Here is a 14,585-nt window from a genome sequence, read left to right on the forward strand (position 1 = left end):
AATTTAAAGTTTCAATAGCGGAAAAAAATACTACGATAATGCAGTATTTTCGTAGTGATAAAATAATGTGTATACACACGCCTAGCTATTGAATTATAACGGGGTTATTTTTTTCCATCGAAAAGAAAGAGAAGAGAATCCACCATTGTCCGACCTGGATCAACTAACGTAAGTTGAGCAGCTAAGCTAACGTCATTAGCTAGCGCAGGTTAGCAGAGTTAACGAAGTTAGCCCGCCGTAAATCAGCGTAAATGGTGTTGTGTGTTACGTGTGGCAAACTCCCAATTAAAATAAATGACCAGTCTACAACTTTAATTGGAACCTCAAATAGGAACACAAGCGTGCGTAACAGTCTGTTCTGTCAGGCCAATTTAACGCAAATGAAGAATGATATGAAATTGATGAGACCACTGTCTGATCGTTATGATTGGCCATCTTTGGGTTTGGGTCGTCTCAATCAGGGCCTAATCAGAATTAAGGGGATGTTTGACAGCAAAATAGTTTCCCTTGACTGGTGGATAGACATGTCTGGTATTGCAACACCAATTTCTCGGGGGTAGTTGATGCAATCGTTATCATGACTCTTTCCCTGCAGGCTTCCCAGATTTCCTGTCCCTGTTCAGAAAAGATACCGGTTAGTACTTTTACATTTTCACTTGTCCTTTTTTTGAGGTGTGGGGCTTGCTGGTTTCCTTCTGTAACGCCAGTTGTTTCCACGTTTGCTTTGGTTCTCAGAGCTTGTGGTCACTATTGTGGATCAATGGGCTGCGGACACGAACAAAATAGATAACATCTCCCATGTATTTAAAGATGAAATCATGTCCTGTTTGTGACTGAAACAGCCCCCTCATGTGAAGCTGCCATTAAAAGACAACCTCTTATTTCCTTTGCCACAGCCTTCGTCATGGCTCACTTATCCGTTGTAACCACTTCTACATGCATACTGCTGCTTTGTGAAAAGCTCTCATACACACACCCATTTGGCACATAATACTGGAAAAGGCTGCCTGAACACTGGCAGACATTGATTGTTAATTATAAACGTATGTATGGACATGTACTGCACAGACTCCCAAAGCCTTTGGTTTGGATTATGGTAGTTCACATTTATCCAGCAGCAGGAAAAACAGGCTTTGCAAAACAGTTGTTAACTTAAGAAGTGGATGACTTTTTTTTCCCTTTTCTTTGAACGGGATTAAAATATGGACACTTACAAACATGTTGACTTAAGGTTGGGATACTGGTTTGTTTGTTTCAACAGGGTTTGTGGAACTTGACAAAATACAAGACTCAATGGCAAGCTAGCCTCTCAACAAAGTATCTGTTAGATTTCAGAGTCAGGCATGATAATAAGCACATACGTTATAGGTATCTTGGCTCTTGACTTGGAGGTCTGAGCTACTTCTCTGTAGGTGTAGCGTCTTCCCAGTTGTGAACTGACAGGCTCTCTTAGGTCCTCATGTTATTGCTAAAAGTCCTAGATAACGCTAAGTGAAAATGTGAAAACCTTTATTTCACTTGAATGGGAAAGGCTGTTATTAACAAGGCCCAAGTTTTTTTCTTCTGCCAAAATTATAAAGGTGCCCCAGTATACACATCTCAGTCTTGATTTTTGTTATTGTTGTTTCTGTGTTGGTTGTTACGTGTGTCTAGAATTTTTGTTATTGTTGTTGTTTCTGTGTTGGTTGTTACGTGTGTTTAGGATTTAGTGCAGCTCTTGTTATTCTCGTTCTTATTATGAAGACTTTTTTTTAGCTGTAATTTTGATGGTGAGCCGAAAGTGCTTTGCACACCTAGAAAACAATTTCAGACTTGTGAGGATTGCCTCTATGTAGGGCTTTTCATCCCCAGCTACAGTGGAATCTGCAATGAAACGTTAGCTAATTTGATTTACAAGTTAGACTGACCCCTTATGTCTTAAAAGGTGTGCCCAAAATCAGTTAATCCTGCTAAGAGGGTTTTTAAATTAACATACACTTTTGCGTATTGTTCTCTGCATTTATATGCTCCTGTATTTTTCAGTTGATATTGAGTCTAAAGATTTAACCGAATTGGCAGATATTGTGTTCTGCTTTTTCTCCACTGTGTGTGCAATGTTTACTTGGGAAGCAAGTAGGGGTGGTTAGTATGACCTCATGTGGGAATGAGGCATCAGTTTTAGTTTGCTTATCTCTGTCCTTGCGCCTGGTGGATATATCAAGATAGGTCTGTCTCATGGGCCAGGCAACAATAAACTAATTGAAACGTGTAACAATCAACAAAAATGCAACAGTTGTTTGCTGGCTGTTTTCACTTGGCATTAAATTGGGGTTTGCATGCACATTCACTGGAAATATCTCTTCCCTGTATCTGCATGCTCATGCTACAATCCCAAGGCATTAGCTCACTTAGCTTTCAATAGAGCACCCCCCCCCCAAGATAAATTGAGTCACTGCCTTAGACTGACAGCTTGCATATGATTGACCCCCATCCATCCATTCTGTCCCATGCTCACTCTGCCTGCCCTGATTGCTCACGCTGCTGTTTGGTTGGTGTTGCTATGGCATCGTGTGGCCAGAATGAGGCTTCACACACAGCATCTTGTGTTCTCTTCACAGAGGGCTGCTGAGGAGCGATCGCAGGGCAGTGACGCAAATCGTACATTAAACGAACGCAGCCCTGTGGACTGACACTCAAGACTCTGCAGCTCTGTGCTACACTCATGGGGTTACAGTCCCTCATCTCCATTCAACAGAGCGACAAACAAAAACTTTGCAGGAAAAGGCAACTTTTAGTTTGGCATTCTTCCACTTGCTCGCCTCCCCTCAGCCAAAGAACAATTTTTTGACCTTGTTAGTTTTTTGTTTTTGAACGCAGTCATTTTTTCTGGATATAGACTGGGCTTTTCCCTCATATTATGCACCTCTATGGATGCCGGTGGTTCAATGGTTAGCATGCGAGCTGAGGAGCAGTCCTTTCATGTCCGCTACAGGTAGGCATCTCTCGAGTCATCTCTCATCTGAGATATGGTTATGCAGAGGTTAACCTAGCTTTTTGCCTCTTCTTTTTTTTTGGTATCATTTTACATAGAACTGTCAATGACATGGATTAATGAGGAAAAAAACTTTGAGGGTGTTTATTTCCATTGGTTTTAAGGTCTATTACACAAGATGGGATCATACATTTCCACTTAGTGCAGACACATTGATGAAATGATGGCAGTATGAGTAATTTGGATTTTGGACTTGACAATTAAAGCCTCAAGGTAAATGAGAGAGTTGAGCATGAGTGGGAGTTTCCTTTTTTATGCTTCCTGGGACTTTGTTGACCAAAGGCAGGTGAGTGATTACAACAGAGGCCAGCCAGCTGCCTCCACTTGCCCAGGTAAAGAGCAGTGGCGGCAGGTGTGATCTGCGAGACACAGGAAAAAAACTGCTCCGGCCAGCATCAATATTTAACCGGCCCATGAAAAATTAATTGATGCTCGCTTTGTTTTGCCACAGTTGCTTTGTTTTAAAATTATCCATGCTCTTTGAATCGACATCTGCCTGATGGAATGAATTTTCTACCCCTGTGGATGGAGCACGTTGGACAGTTTCAGTTAATTTCATTTACATCATTAGACTGAATTACACTATCCACATGTCCCTGGTATGTCTAATAAAGCTCTTTAAATTGGCCAGCTCTGTAATCTGCAGGGTGAACGTCCTACTCCGGAAATCTCAGGTGACCAGATCAGAAGGGAGAGCTTGAGAGAAAGACAAGCAGATAAGCTGAGAAAACGCTGATCCGAGAAATTCCTAGCTACCTTATGGTTGGCGTTAATACCATGTCAATATCACTTGTCTCACCTTGAAAGCTTGTCAATATTAAAAATGTCTCTGTGACGTAAACTGAACTCAGGTTTGGTGGTCACACAGTCAAGGAGCCTTTCTTTTTATTTTTTTATTTTTTATATGTTTGATGGAAAACTTGTTACCTTCTTTCAGTATAGGCTAGTAGGTTGGGTCTGAGTCTATCGCTCAATGCTTCAGAGACAGAAAAGGAGCTGCTGCCTGGAATTTTTACCTCCCAGTGGAAGCCTCTGTAGATGCCTCTGAGATGTGCCATGTGCTGTTGTTGTTGTTGTAAGAGACGAAAAGCCTACAGGTAGGCTAGTATTAGTTCAAGTGTTTTTGTAGCGTGTTTTTACTTTGTAGCAAACAAGAAGTGCCATATTCTTATTTAAGCCCAAAACCTGCTGTTTAAAAGAACGTTTACTGTTTAAATTCCATGTTTGCCCCTTTCCAAAAAACAATGAAGAAATAATCTTACCTTGTTGAAGGTAATTTGTATGTGTGATTTTTAGTGGCGCAATGTGGATTATGTATCCTGTTACTTAGGGGGGAGGTTTCCTAAATTAAATCCTGGCTTTGTGAGTCTCTATGCGTCAGTATTCTTTGAGAGCTTCCAGACAAAATCATGGGCAGGCACAGAAAAGCTTGACGTCAACAAACTGAATGACTCTGTGTGAGCTAATCTCATCCCCAGCATAATATTGGATAATTTTGCTCCAGAACCAAGAGTTGGTATTGACTGTAACAATTGTTGCTGTGCACAGATGTCCTGCTTAATCTGCAATTAATCACATAATCCACCTGCCATTGTGGACAACCCTTTGGTCGGACCTAGGCATGCCACAGTTTAGTCTCAATTTCAACCCTATGAGCAAAAGCTGCTCTGTGGTTTCCATGAATAATCAACACTTAATAGTCAACTACCACTATTACTGATTTCTCATAATGAATCATATTCAAATATGATTGAAGCAAACGGGGAGAATAAACATTAGTGTTTCACAACATCTTTACTTGGTCTAAGTTTCTCTTAAAAAGTCCAGGGAGCCCATAGTACTGTTGAAGCCATGTCATAAGGAAGGGAGGCCCACCATAACAAACAACCTCTGATTACAGGGCCATTGTTCTCTGGAACTTGGAGGAAGTAACGAAACGGCATACCCTGCTGACAGCTTCCCTTCGAGAAACATTCTGATACTGGGTTTTATGTGAAGTCTAGTCACTTGCCTGTAGATTACAGTCGAGGGCTCTGTTTCTTCCAGAACTCTGTAACTTCAATTTCTTACTTTATTTTCTACTTGGAAACTACTCGATAATGGAATAAATTAATTGATCACTTACTCAGCCAGATCACATAGCAAAGCTCAGCCTTGATGTTTGGCTTTGTGCTTTATACTTTGACTGAGGTAATTTGTGTTATTATCAGAGCTCTGTGTTTTTCTGCGGCAGGATGGAGGCGTCCTGCCTAGAGCTGGCCCTGGAGGGCGAGCGGCTCTGTAAGGTGGGTGACTACCAAGCTGGTGTGTCCTTCTTTGAGGCAGCAATCCAAGTGGGTACAGAGGACCTTCAGGTGCTGAGTGCCATCTACAGCCAACTGGGAAATGCCTATTTCCACCTACATGACTACGCCAAGGCTCTGGAGTTCCATCACCATGACCTGACCTTGACAAGGTAAGCCTAACAAAAAGGATGTAAATATCCTTGTTAACACAGATTTTCACTCTTTTTACCGTATTCACACATATCTCACCTAGGACAATTGGGGACCTGCTTGGCGAGGCTAAAGCCAGTGGAAACCTTGGCAACACATTGAAGGTGCTGGGGCGGTTTGATGAGGCTGTGATTTGCTGCCAGAGGCACTTGGACATCGCAAGGGACATCGAGGACAAGGTGAGGCAGCAGCAACACGATATACAAGCAAATTACAGACTCTTTGTTCTGTAGTTTGTGTTTAGTTTCAGGGCTCATTGATATTACGTGGTGACATCTTTCCCCTGTATATGTTTTAGGTGGGTCAGGCAAGAGCGCTGTATAACTTTGGAAATGTGTACCATGCCAAAGGTAAAAGTATATGCTGGAGCGGAGCTGAGCCCGGAGACTTCCCCGAGGAGGTCATGATAGCACTTAAAAAGGCAGCTGAGTACTATGAGTAAGTAGCTGTGTGTGGTGTTAGTGAGTAAGCATGTTTCATAGTTACTCGCTCTACTTAGCTACATATATACCACAGAACAAGTTGAGGTATGGTCATCTGATTGTTTCTCTGTTTACCAGGGCAAACTTGGTTATAGTGAAGGAACTTGGAGATCAGGCTGCCCAGGGCCGAACCTACGGTAACCTGGGCAACACGCACTATTTGCTGGGAAACTTTCGCAAAGCCGTGGCTTCCCATGAACAGGTATAGTGTAACGCTGAAAAACTTCAATAAAAAGTCCTTTCTTTAAGATTAAACTCCTATTTACATCCACTGAAACAGATAAATGTACAACTGAATAAGAATCACCAGTAAGTAAATGAGAGTAATGACAAAATGCGTGTGTGTTTCCTTTTCTTTCCTCAGCGCTTACTTATAGCCAAGGAATTTGGCGACCGCTCGGCAGAAAGACGGGCTTACTGCAACTTGGGGAACGCCTATATCTTTCTTGGGGAATTCAATGTGGCAGCTGAGCATTACAAGTAAGCCAGCCCGTTATGGCCCAGCCTAGGAATCTGCTTCTGGTAATGAAGTTTCTCGTCCCTACCTCACAGTCCAGCTGGGACAATAATAGAGGAATCTTAAGTGTCCATCTGCAGTATTTAACATAGCAAGGAGTCTCATAGGGCTTGGTTTTATTAGACATGGCAACCACAACAGCTCTCAAATCCCAAATTGGAGAACTCATCTCACTGTCAAGAGGGCTTACAAACAGTCAGTGCAATGTGGGATCAGTAAAAATGTCACTATTCCTTTAAGTAAATGCTCAGCATCGATGTGGGCTCTTTAAAACATTGCTGTGATAACTGTAAAATTTCCTCCAAAGCTTACAAAATAACAAGAACCTTTCTTTGTTGCCTATATTGGATAAGATATGTACTCATGAAAACATTTTTAATTTATGCTCATCTTGTGAGAAAGTAGAACTAAACAATGTCGAGGCCTGAAGGCAGTTTTCAGAAGCTGATCCTTTGCTTGTTTAACAGGAGGACCCTACAGCTGGCACGGCAGTTGAAGGACCGGGCAGTGGAGGCACAGGCCTGCTACAGTCTAGGCAACACCTACACGCTTCTCCAAGACTATGAGAGAGCCATAGACTACCACCTCAAACACCTCATCATAGCACAAGACCTCAATGATAGGTATGCATATGTACACACACAAATATAAAAAGTCTAATTACTCAATAGAAACAATGTTATTAAAACCCTTCATATCAACCACTTTCTTCTTAATATCTATCATTTTCAATCTAAGCGGCTTTTCTCTCATGATGGAAGCAATGTTTCCCAGTTTGGGAGTGCCCTTAACAAAAATCTGAATCCCGGAAAAATCTAATTGTTCAAAATCATTGTTATCCATGCCTGCCACTGTCCTTTTACTTTTGGAAGATTAGTGAACCAAATCTGTGCTAATGTTCAGCAGAACCAATGCAGGAAGTCTTTTACAGATGTTTCCTATAATCTAACTACACCTTGTATATACAACTGGATGTGTATCTACTGAAGGATTGGGGAAGGCCGTGCATGTTGGAGTCTCGGGAATGCTCACACTGCACTGGGGAACCATGATCAGGCCATGCATTTTGCAGAGAAACACCTGGAGATCTCAAGAGAGGTACATAAAGAACTGAACTAAATTTGCTGCTTTCAGTAAAAATTAACTCATTCTATTGTCTGACTACTGGCACATTGAAGAAAATATGCAGTGATTTAAAACCAATACTTGGAGTGTGCTGTTTTTGGAATTTCCTAGTTGGCTTGTGCAGTTTACAAGCATTTCAGGCGCAGATTAGATCACATAGGATGTTACAATTGTATACATGATTACAGTGCATGTTCATATATTTTGATTTGATATTAATTTGGAATTTCAATTTGTTTTGGTCATCTGAACATTTGACCTCTTTAAACAACCTTCTCTGGTTTGCATTTGTATCATCCTGATTTGCAGTGAAGTCCACAACAGAAAAGGTGGGGGTAAAAAGTGAACCTCTATCTGTTTTTGTTTTTTTCCCCCCTCCTTCAGACTGGAGACAGGAGTGGGGAGCTGACCGCTCGTATGAATGTGTCTGACCTACAGATGGTCCTGGGCCTGAGCTACAGCACTAATAACTCCACTCTGTCAGAGATCAAGGACATAGACTACAACCTGCACGGTATACACGCTGCACAAATCACACACCCCTCTTGGTTTTCATTAGCGTTTCAGAAGCGTGGCATGTACTTCAAAGTGGCAATGGTGGTTGTATTTCCATGTGTTTCAGGAGCAAGGCCCAGAATGAGCAGGAGGCACAGCATGGAAAACCTGGAGCTGATGAAACTCACTCCAGATAAGATGAACGTAAGACCTGAACTCCCTGCGCGTGAAGCTTGCATGCAAATTCACGAGCATTCTGCTCAACACTGCTCAAAAATCACACGGTCCTGTCCTCTGCAATGACTGAATCATCGTCTACTTTCCCCCCTCCCTCATGGTCTGTGTCGTATTAATTTGGGGGTCTCATGTGTTGGGTAGGGTCAGAAGTGGAACAGTGACATCCTGACCAAACAGTCCAAGCCTTCCCTGGCTAAGACCTCCTCCAAACTGTTCTTAATCAGCCGTCTGCGAGGGAAGAAGCACAAGGCTGGGGGCTCCAGTAAAGTCCTCCAGGACACTAGCAACACCTTGGACGCCACCCAAACCCCTGCACAGGGACCACAGAAGGTAAGCAGGACAGAGAGATTTGAACTGATGTGGTAGACTTGCCTAAATCCTACTATCAACTTATCCAGTTTTGTATGTAATGTGCAGTTTGTGGAATTAGTACACTATCTCTGTTGTTGTTTCTTAACCCCCTTCCTTTTCATTTGTTGTGTGTCCAGTCGCACGTTTTTTCACTTTGGTCTTTTTTTCTTTCCTCTGTTAGCGAGTCAATCCTGACATGCTCGGTGATGAGGGCTTCTTCGACCTGCTTAGCCGTTTCCAAAGCAACCGTATGGATGACCAGCGCTGTTCTATACAAGAAAAAGGGAGCAGGTTGTCAATTAACAGTCGACCAGAAACACCTCCCAGAGCCATCAGAAAATGTGAGTACATACAAACGCACAAAAACTTTTACCAACCCCACAACACAGGTTCACATTTTCACACTGTACTTCCTCCCCATTTGGGCCATAGCTGCGTTGGAGTCTGCAAATGTCTCGGGAGCCCAGGGCCGGCAGCTTGAGGAGTCATCTGGGGCTGGGGGCAGTTTGCCAGGCCTCAGACTTCAGCGCAGCAGCCAGGCAGTGCTCAGTCACCTGATGGCCAGTGCAGACAACGCCGAGCCTGATGACAATTTCTTTGACATGCTTGTCAAATGCCAGGTCAGTTGTGCTTTTATTTGGCACCACGTTCAGCAGCCCATATTCAGTAAGTCTCAATGGCTCCATCATCATAGTATTCAGGCACGCAAACTTGTCACCTTTTGGCAAAATTCGCCATTTTGAATCCAAAATATTTGGGGGGCGGGGGGGCGAGAACCTGCCTACTCAAAGTGACTTCCATAGAAAGAGAATGGTGCGTGAACATCTGGTGCTGTGGATGCATGTTTGGATGCACGTGCATCGACTGTCAACAAAAGTCACAGTACAGTCCAGACCATCGGTTTGTGTGGAAAAAGCTGAAACCAAGTTGCCACAGTGGCACATGCCAGCCATGAAACTATGGAGAAGGCGTCAATCTGCCAGTCAGAAAGCCTGATGTAAGAGATCAAATTGGAGGAAATAAGAATTAATAGCCAGCTAGCTAACATTGTTAAGGGAGAATGTCAGGTATGGGGAGGTGGACTGCACACTCTGTAAGAACATCCGGTGAGCAGGAACCACTGACAAATGCCAACGGCAGCAGAGTCTGCTAGAAAAGCAACGGCAGCAGAGCAAGTATGGCTGCCAACCATCTGGTAGTGCTCAGGAGAACAAAAGGCAGATGGTTGAAGAGAAGAGTGCAAGGCTGAGGCATACAGCAGAACAGCAAAAGTGGGCCCCTAAGACACTGGTCCAGGCCAAGAAGAAAAAATGACAAGACCCCTCTAGCCCCCCCCCCCAGTCCTAAAGCATAGGATACTCTTTCATATTCACATTTGTAATTTTTCTTTTCACATTTTAACATGGTTTCTAGCACAGAGCGGAGAGTAATAATTTTGAAAGTAATTCTAATTAGTTGTGTGTAAATGTTCACATATCATATGTAAAGGTACATTTGTACTTAATAACTTAATGCTTTGTACTTTTTTGCTCAAGCTCAATCTTGGAATTCTGTTAGCTTGTTACCAGCACCAGAGTAATCCTAAAAGACGTCAGAAATTAGCATTTTATATCTTATTTAAAAGAAAAAAACCCTTTGGAGGAGTATACCCCCAGACCCCCCTAGCGGGTCTGTGTTTTTCTCTACTCATACATCTTTCTACGGGTGGGGGGAAAAATCGATTCTTAGATGCATCGAGATTCTCTCATAAAAGATTGTCTCGATGCAGAAAACTCAATAATCGGAAATTAAAGCTCAGTTCTTGACGGGGCTGTACGCTGAACCAACGGGATGGTGAAACGTAACGGACATTAAACATGTGCGTCGTGTTTACGTTCTAAGCTAGGCTACTTCTTCAGTTTTGGTGAGGATGGCTGAGCGTGAGCAACCGAAGTTGGATACAGTCCGACCGGCGCCCTCTGGCTTAAAAGCCAGCGTATGGAAGCATTTTGGCTTCCATGAGGTTGAAGGGAAAAGGGACCCGGACAAAAGCCACACTATGCAAGTTGTGTCTAACTAAGATAAAATATTTTGGGAAGACAACAGACATGAGAAACCATATTTCACATTTCCACCCGCAGTTGGGGGAAAAACAGCCGGTTGTAGTTGCTGCCAACCAGAGAACAAGTGAACAAGCTTCCAACGTACTCGGAAAGGGTGAAGTGAATCACAGAGTCGAGCACAACTTTTATTGCAAATGATTTTTGTCCCTACTCAATCATTGAGAACCAGGGCTTTCGCGCTATGCTGCACACTTTGGAGCCGAGATACAACGTCCCATCTCGACGTTTTTTCACCGGCACAGCGATACCCACACTCTACAACCAAACCAAAACCAAAGTCATGGAGTCATTGAGGAAAGCGGTAGGATGGCAATAACATGCGATGCGTGGACATCTGTTGCTACAGAATCTTATGCCACCGTAACTGCGCACTTTTTCCATGATTTAATTGTGGCCCATTATTTTTATTTTCTCCAGTATTTATTGTTTTACCACATATTCCAGAGAAAGCGTTAGTTTTGTATGAGAGCTTGTACAGAATTCTACATTGTTTTTTTATGTTTCTTTAATTGGTGGTTCTTTACAATGCTGGGAAATGTGACCTTTCAGTTGACACATCTCTTCTGTTTGTTAATAAAAGATAGTGGTAGTAAATTCATCTGTTTTAATTACAGACCATTACAAGTAGCCAGTAGACACACTGTGAGAAAAAAAACAAGTCATGTATAGAAATCAAAAATGTTGATGCATCGAGAATTGTTTGATAATCGCATCGTAGCCACTGGAATCGAATCATGAGGTGCCTAGAGAGTTCCACCCCTACACCCTTCTCACTCTTTTCACCCTTAACCGGTTTGCATGCCTGAGTACTATTCTTGAAATTTTATCTACATTTTATATATGTCTGGGGTCATTACATGCCACAGTTTAAGAATGGCTCCAAGTTGGATATTTCGAACAAGATTTAGTTCATGATGTAATTGAAGATTTAGTTTAGTCTTTTTTGGAGCTGGGGGGGGGGCGGGTAGAGATCTACGTTGAGTTTCAAGCTTGGAAGCTCTGTTGTAGCTAAACAGCTAAGTTAGAGGGGTTTGGAGATGTGCACTCTAACAAATGACTCACCCCTTCATCATAAAAGTTTTATTTGTGACAACCCTTTCTTCCACCTTCTTCCCCGTGTCTGCACCCAGGGTTCTAGGCTCGATGATCAGCGCTGTGCCCCTCCTCCTCCACCGGCCCGTGGGCCCACTGTACCAGACGAGGACTTCTTTAGCCTCATTATGCGCTCACAGGCCAAGCGAATGGACGAGCAGCGCGTCACCCTCCCCTCTGCGGTGAGCTCGACCGCCAAGCCCAGCTCCAATTGAGTCGTGCTTTGGAGTTAGGGCTTCCACGGTGTGCAGGAAATACCCAGAGAAGAGGCACTTCACAGGTGAACCAAACACCTAGAGGCAAAAACCTCTTATTTTCTTTTAAATGACGATGTAGCGGACATGGACTCTGTACCACCAGATGGTCAGTTACCAGCAAATACTTCATTAACTGCTGCTGGACGTGGGCAAAGCAAGCTTTGCGCTTGTCTGTATTTGTCTTTATGGACAATCCAAAGCACTGCCATTAGATGTAATATACAGTAGGGAAAAACTCTTGGATTCTCAGTGTGATTCAGTGTATTTGGTCATTGGACTACAACTGGATTTGCACAACACAAACATGACAAGAAACCTTGAGTAGTATGATGCATCTTTGTAAATGATTTACTCCTTCTGAATTTCATCCCTCAAACGTGTATCCTCAGATGCACAACAGCAGTTATGTCTTTATTTATTGTAATTCTTTTTTTAATTGAGCTTTCTGGTTCTGTTAATTGCCGTCCAGCCAATTTAATACTTTTGTCTCTAGACATACAATGGTGTGTTTGAATCAGTCTGAACACAACAAGGGTACAGCTTTGTTTCTGTGTATTTTGTTTTGTATGTAAGGTTTTTCTTTAATTTAGTTACCCAGGTCAGGTGAAGGTATTTTTTTATAATGGTCATTTCAGACTAACCATAGTGATAAAAGAACAAATTTAACCAATTTATTACATCTGATGCTCATTTGTACTAAATAATTTGAGATCAGAGGAATAAAAGCGTCCTTTAAGAGTGTTTCATTTTTTTTTAAACTACAGAAGCAAACTCGTGTCTTCTCACAGTCCCAAAAATAGCCACGCTGTAGTCTGCAGTAAAGGATGCTTTTATTTAGGTACTGTACCAGAAATTCCATAAGCTATCATTAAATTAATCACTTAAAAGAACGATAGGGTAAATTCAGGAGCCACTACCATTTAAATGACCAAGGAATGACTATATACATTAAAAACATGAGAAATAAATACATCTGTTAGTTTGGCCTTTTTCTGTTAAAGTGATACACTTATACATTAATATGACAAAGAACAGAATATAAAACTTAAATACACATCATGGTAAGTAAATCAGTATCAAAGACAAAGTGCTAACTTAACTGAAAAAAAAAAGAAAGGAATATGATGCCCAAAATACTGGTCAATAATAAATAGCAAAGCAATTCCATGCTTCTCCCTATATTACTTTGTGCATAAAAAGATACCCTTATAGGCCAAGGCTGCCACCTACTGTACTGAGATTAGTATAGCAGAAGACAAGAGTGTTTGCACGGTGAAAAAATCCTTATCTCGACTCTGTGGCGCTAACCCCAAAACAGAACATGTAGAATTAATTCCCTTTGATGCCATGAAAACTAGTTGTTCTTCTCTAATGCAAGCAAACCAGTGCGAGACGATGTCACTGGTTTCAGAGCAAAACATTGATTTTACATTTTTAAAACAAATGCACGAGCAGATTTACACTTTTTTGTCCTATATGTACAAAGCTGAAATCTAGCAATGCAATGGGCACAATATCGTTAGACTGGCATACATCTCAAAGAGTAGTAGTAATAACAGCTGACTTAGTAATAGCTTAGCATTCCGAAGATTTAACCTTCTCACATCTCGGACACAGCCCCTGATACGCCAATGCATTGAAAATTACATCTATATTTCACAACATGAATTGATCCACGTTATCCTCCGAAACAGTAGCAGCATAATACCAGCTATAAGAAAACACTGTGCAAAAAAATGTGGAATGTAGTAACAAAATTTGATCTCTGAAAATGATTTTTGTAGTCTTTTTCCCCCCTTATTAATCAGTGGAAACTGAGAACTAAAAGGAAGGCACCATCATGAACAATGCACAGTAAAGCATCTATCCTCATTTACCTTCTCAAAAGATGTAAATATAGTAACAGTAATTGGTGAGTATGGGGGGGGGGTGATAAAATGCAGGATGCCAACAACAGGATTAAGGGATAAAGAGGAGTGCTGATGAATGTCCAAATAGCGGTGTCCTTCCAAACCCTTTGAGAAAACCACCGCCATGAGATGTGTTGTAAAAAAATAAAAAGTACAATCGCAATGCTGACAGACCCGCAAAAATGCATCACGGGTTTGTATCCATTTGGTTCCCTACCGAGAGGAAGGACAGCATGTATCACCAGTATGTCTGTGTGTTTGCATGTGACTGAGTTTCAGGAGTTGTAAGCATGTGGTCAGGTGTATGGTGAAAGTGTTGCGTGTGTCAGTGAACTAGTGTCTTTTTGTGATTGTTTTTTTTTAAGGGACTTTGTCGGGTTTTTTTTTTAAGATTTGGATTAAAAGATTTTTACTGGCATAGTAACGGTCTGTGCTGTGTGTATGCTTGTGTGTGTGTGTGTGTGTGTGTGTGTGTGTGTGTGTGTGTGTGT

The 14,585-nt window shown here is 42.0% G+C and overlaps 1 protein-coding gene across 3 annotated transcripts; it reads left to right on the forward strand.

Annotated features, from left to right (window-relative positions):
• The first annotated feature begins 15 nt into the window (after positions 1–15).
• gpsm2 (G protein signaling modulator 2) lies at positions 16–14,566 on the forward strand. Of its 3 annotated transcripts, XM_056293136.1 has the most exons (16): positions 23–168; positions 596–634; positions 2,598–2,971; positions 5,265–5,486; positions 5,570–5,705; positions 5,825–5,964; positions 6,087–6,210; positions 6,373–6,488; positions 6,993–7,148; positions 7,515–7,623; positions 8,035–8,164; positions 8,273–8,349; positions 8,524–8,712; positions 8,915–9,074; positions 9,166–9,353; positions 11,966–14,566. In XM_056293136.1, the coding sequence occupies exons 3-16, from the start codon at positions 2,907–2,909 to the stop codon at positions 12,140–12,142; spliced, it is 1,989 nt and encodes a 662-aa protein (XP_056149111.1). In that variant the 5' UTR covers positions 23–168; positions 596–634; positions 2,598–2,906; the 3' UTR covers positions 12,143–14,566. The 3 variants fall into 3 exon arrangements, with proteins under 3 accessions (XP_056149113.1, XP_056149111.1, XP_056149112.1); XM_056293137.1 differs by lacking the exon at positions 2,598–2,971 and having other exon boundaries at positions 25–168; XM_056293138.1 differs by lacking the exons at positions 596–634; positions 2,598–2,971 and having other exon boundaries at positions 16–168.
• Positions 14,567–14,585: the final 19 nt, after the last annotated feature.

Source organism: Lampris incognitus, chromosome 14 (genome assembly GCF_029633865.1).
Source record: "Lampris incognitus isolate fLamInc1 chromosome 14, fLamInc1.hap2, whole genome shotgun sequence".
Classification (NCBI taxonomy): Eukaryota; Metazoa; Chordata; class Actinopteri; order Lampriformes; family Lampridae; genus Lampris; species Lampris incognitus.